The sequence below is a fragment of the Pygoscelis adeliae genome, unplaced genomic scaffold (assembly GCF_000699105.1).
Source record: "Pygoscelis adeliae isolate BGI_AS28 unplaced genomic scaffold, ASM69910v1 Scaffold98, whole genome shotgun sequence".
Lineage (NCBI taxonomy): Eukaryota > Metazoa > Chordata > Aves > Sphenisciformes > Spheniscidae > Pygoscelis > Pygoscelis adeliae.
The window spans coordinates 3,560,095-3,562,920 of record NW_008825547.1 but is presented as its reverse complement, the minus strand read 5'-3'; the positions used below and the strand labels follow the sequence as shown (position 1 = coordinate 3,562,920).

At 41.9% G+C, this 2,826-nt stretch overlaps 1 protein-coding gene across 1 annotated transcript in view; it reads right to left on the bottom strand.

The window, feature by feature from the left end:
• RGS20 (regulator of G-protein signaling 20) overlaps positions 1-2,331 on the bottom strand; it is a 7,750-nt gene extending 5,419 nt beyond the window's left edge. The window contains exon 1 of the mRNA XM_009332055.1: positions 2,162-2,331. Within this exon, the coding sequence (XP_009330330.1) occupies positions 2,162-2,307 (146 nt within the window). The 5' untranslated portion in view covers positions 2,308-2,331. The remainder of the gene's footprint in view (positions 1-2,161) is intronic.
• Positions 2,332-2,826: the final 495 nt, after the last annotated feature.

The window sequence follows — 2,826 nt, the reverse complement described above, 5'->3', positions numbered from 1 at the left end:
TTCCCTAGAAATCTACAGGTAAACAAAAAAAAAAAAGAGACCAGTGCAACACTGCATCTTCTCAGGATCTGGAAGAGTAACAGGCTGGAGCCTTGAGTTTTGGCTGTAGGAATGAACACGGGCTCTGAGCTATGTCACCATTTCTTCATTCTAAATCTACTATTAGGAGTAGGCTGAATATTGGATGTTCAGCAACTCAGCTGCATGACTCCTGTAGACTGTTATTTTTATTCCTATTCATAATTCTTCTGTTCAAAGTACTTGAGCTATTTTGAGGAAAGGCTCTATGAATAGGGAATATAAATAGCTTAATTACGGTTTGTTTTGCATTTCTTGCCACTAGAAAACAATTGTTCTCAAAAAAATCAGAAATTACTTTAAAGCTAAAACAAGCTGCTCTGTTTTGGAGCCTGTACTGGTTTCCCTGATGATTCTGAAATGCAAATAGGAATTTTAAGCACCATGAAATGTGGGTACTTTCACACACCCTATTGAGTAAATTGCTTTCTTTGAATTGTTTGAATAGTGAGATGCACAGAAAATGAGCATCCTGGAAAATATCAGGTAAAATGGCAGAAAACACTTTATCAACACTTTAAAAGATAAAATGCAAATTTTATGTACTCTGACTTAGTAGATAAATGTGCCTTATTTTCTCCTCTTATGGAAAGACATGTGTGTTTGTGTAATATGCAGCTCTAGACTGAGCCACTTGCGATTGCACTGGACAACTGTTCAGATGACACTGGAATTTGTATGGGATGCTTTAACATAGGTGCCATTCTGCAAGGTAGCAAACTCTGATCCTGCACAGGCACAGTACTTTAAACTCTTTAAACTCTACCTTAGTTTACCTCTAAGTACCAGCTGAAAAGCTTGGTAGGATCAGAGCCGGAGTACTTGGCATCTTGCAAAAAAAATCCAAGCAGCCTTTTGTCCTTGCAGAATATTCACTATTTGCATTAGAGAGGGCAGAACTGGGTATCTCGGCTTCTGATGAGCTGAGTACCAACAGCAAAGGAATGATCAGCCTGCCCTTCCCTTGCCTTCTAATCGTGTTCTCCGAAGCATTTGCTGCCAGCTGCTGTTGGAAAAAAATAATGGTGGAATAGATGCCTGGCCTGGCCTGTAAGGTTATTTATGACTTCTTCCCTTCACCTCAGCGCCGGGTTTGCTTGCTCTGAAGTGTTTATGTGGTGGATAGTGCATTTATAAGAAGCACTCAGCTTGCTGTCAGTGTTTTGGTTGAACTCCTATGACTGTTTAAGACTTCTTTTTTCTTTATTTCAATGCAAATTCTGGTCCCGCCCATTAATTAACACTTGGCCCCAAACAGATACAGGACTTTTGAGTATGGGAAGCTTTACTTCAGTTTTGAATAAAATCACTTGGATCTGGAGGAGCTGGTAAGAGAGAGAAGGTGAATACATAATTCATTTAAGGAATCGAGTGATTCCTTTTCCTCTTTTGCTTTGCTTCCCTGATGATAAATTTTCCTCCTTAACACGTCGTAATGGGAGTTCTTCTGAATTACGTTCTGCTTAACTCCTCATCTTCAGCAAAAACCCACAATGTTTAGTCTCTGATCCCAAGGACTAACTTCATGTGAATTGCAGGTGCCATGAGTTGGCAATGCTAGTTAATGACAACAGATGCAGTTGCCTTCTAAACAAAAGAACAGTGCTGGGCCCCTGGTTATTCACTTTCTGACCTACAAATTCTTCCACCTTCTCCTAACTCCATTTAACACAGTGTGTGCTGCTTGTTAAGTCCCAGTCCTAAATCTAAAGCTGTTACATATTCTGGTATTGCTGTCAGTTTTTAGTGGAAGCCCTGGTGAAGCTCAAGGCTGAGGAGAACCAGTCCTGCATGAAACAGACCTTCCATTACACAGTATTGACAACAAAAATACAACAGAGATATGGTACAGAGATTTTTTTTTTTTTTAAATCTGTTATTTCAATGGCAGGGAAAAAGAAGTCAACTGGAGTAGAAGGTTGTGTCTAAGTACTAGAGCACAGTCATCTCCCTTAGTCCCGGACCCGCAGAACTACCCAGGTGGTTTGTTTGGCTTATGTTGTCCTATGCGCTGGCTATTACCTCCCTCCGCTCTCCCTCCCCTGCTATTCTGTTTCCCAGAGGCTTGAATGAGAGGGGTTACCACGAGCAGCTGCAGCAACAGCACCAACAAAAGCAGCAGGCATTGGACCCTCGATTTCCTGTGCTGTGCTGAGCCTGTGCAGCGCCTGGGGTCTCCTGGGTCGTAGACATCTGCCGTTTGCGCATCTCCATCCGCTCTGATCCCATGGGCTGCAAGACAGCAAGAGAAGGGGGAAGTAAGAAACATTACTCTTGTTATTTTTTTCCCTTTATTTGCTTTAAAAGTCTTACCAAGAACTGCTGAAGGCCACAGCTCCAAAGGAACTGAAAAGCTAAATGCTTGGGTTTTCCCCACAGCTCTTATGTGTTGAATCCTTTGGAATATTCACTCATTTTATTTAAGTGCTGTGATGGAAGTCAAGTGGCTAATGAATTCTGCACATGGGTGGGAATACAAAGAGAGTGGTGATGGAGAGAGGAAAAGGTGGAAATGAGGGGTCTCAGAGAGCTGCAGCTCTTTGGACATATATATGCCTATATAATGTGGTATATAAGCCTAGGAGCTGAAAAGGATTTCCTGAGGTTTTGACTTCAAGGTCAGTCCCAAAGAAAAGGTTATAGAATTGAGGTAGTTGGAGCCTCTTTCCCCCCCTCCCCTTTCTTTCCTTTCTGTCTTTCTCTTGATTAGCCAACGCACAGACTTAGTGATGCTTCAGTGAGACACCT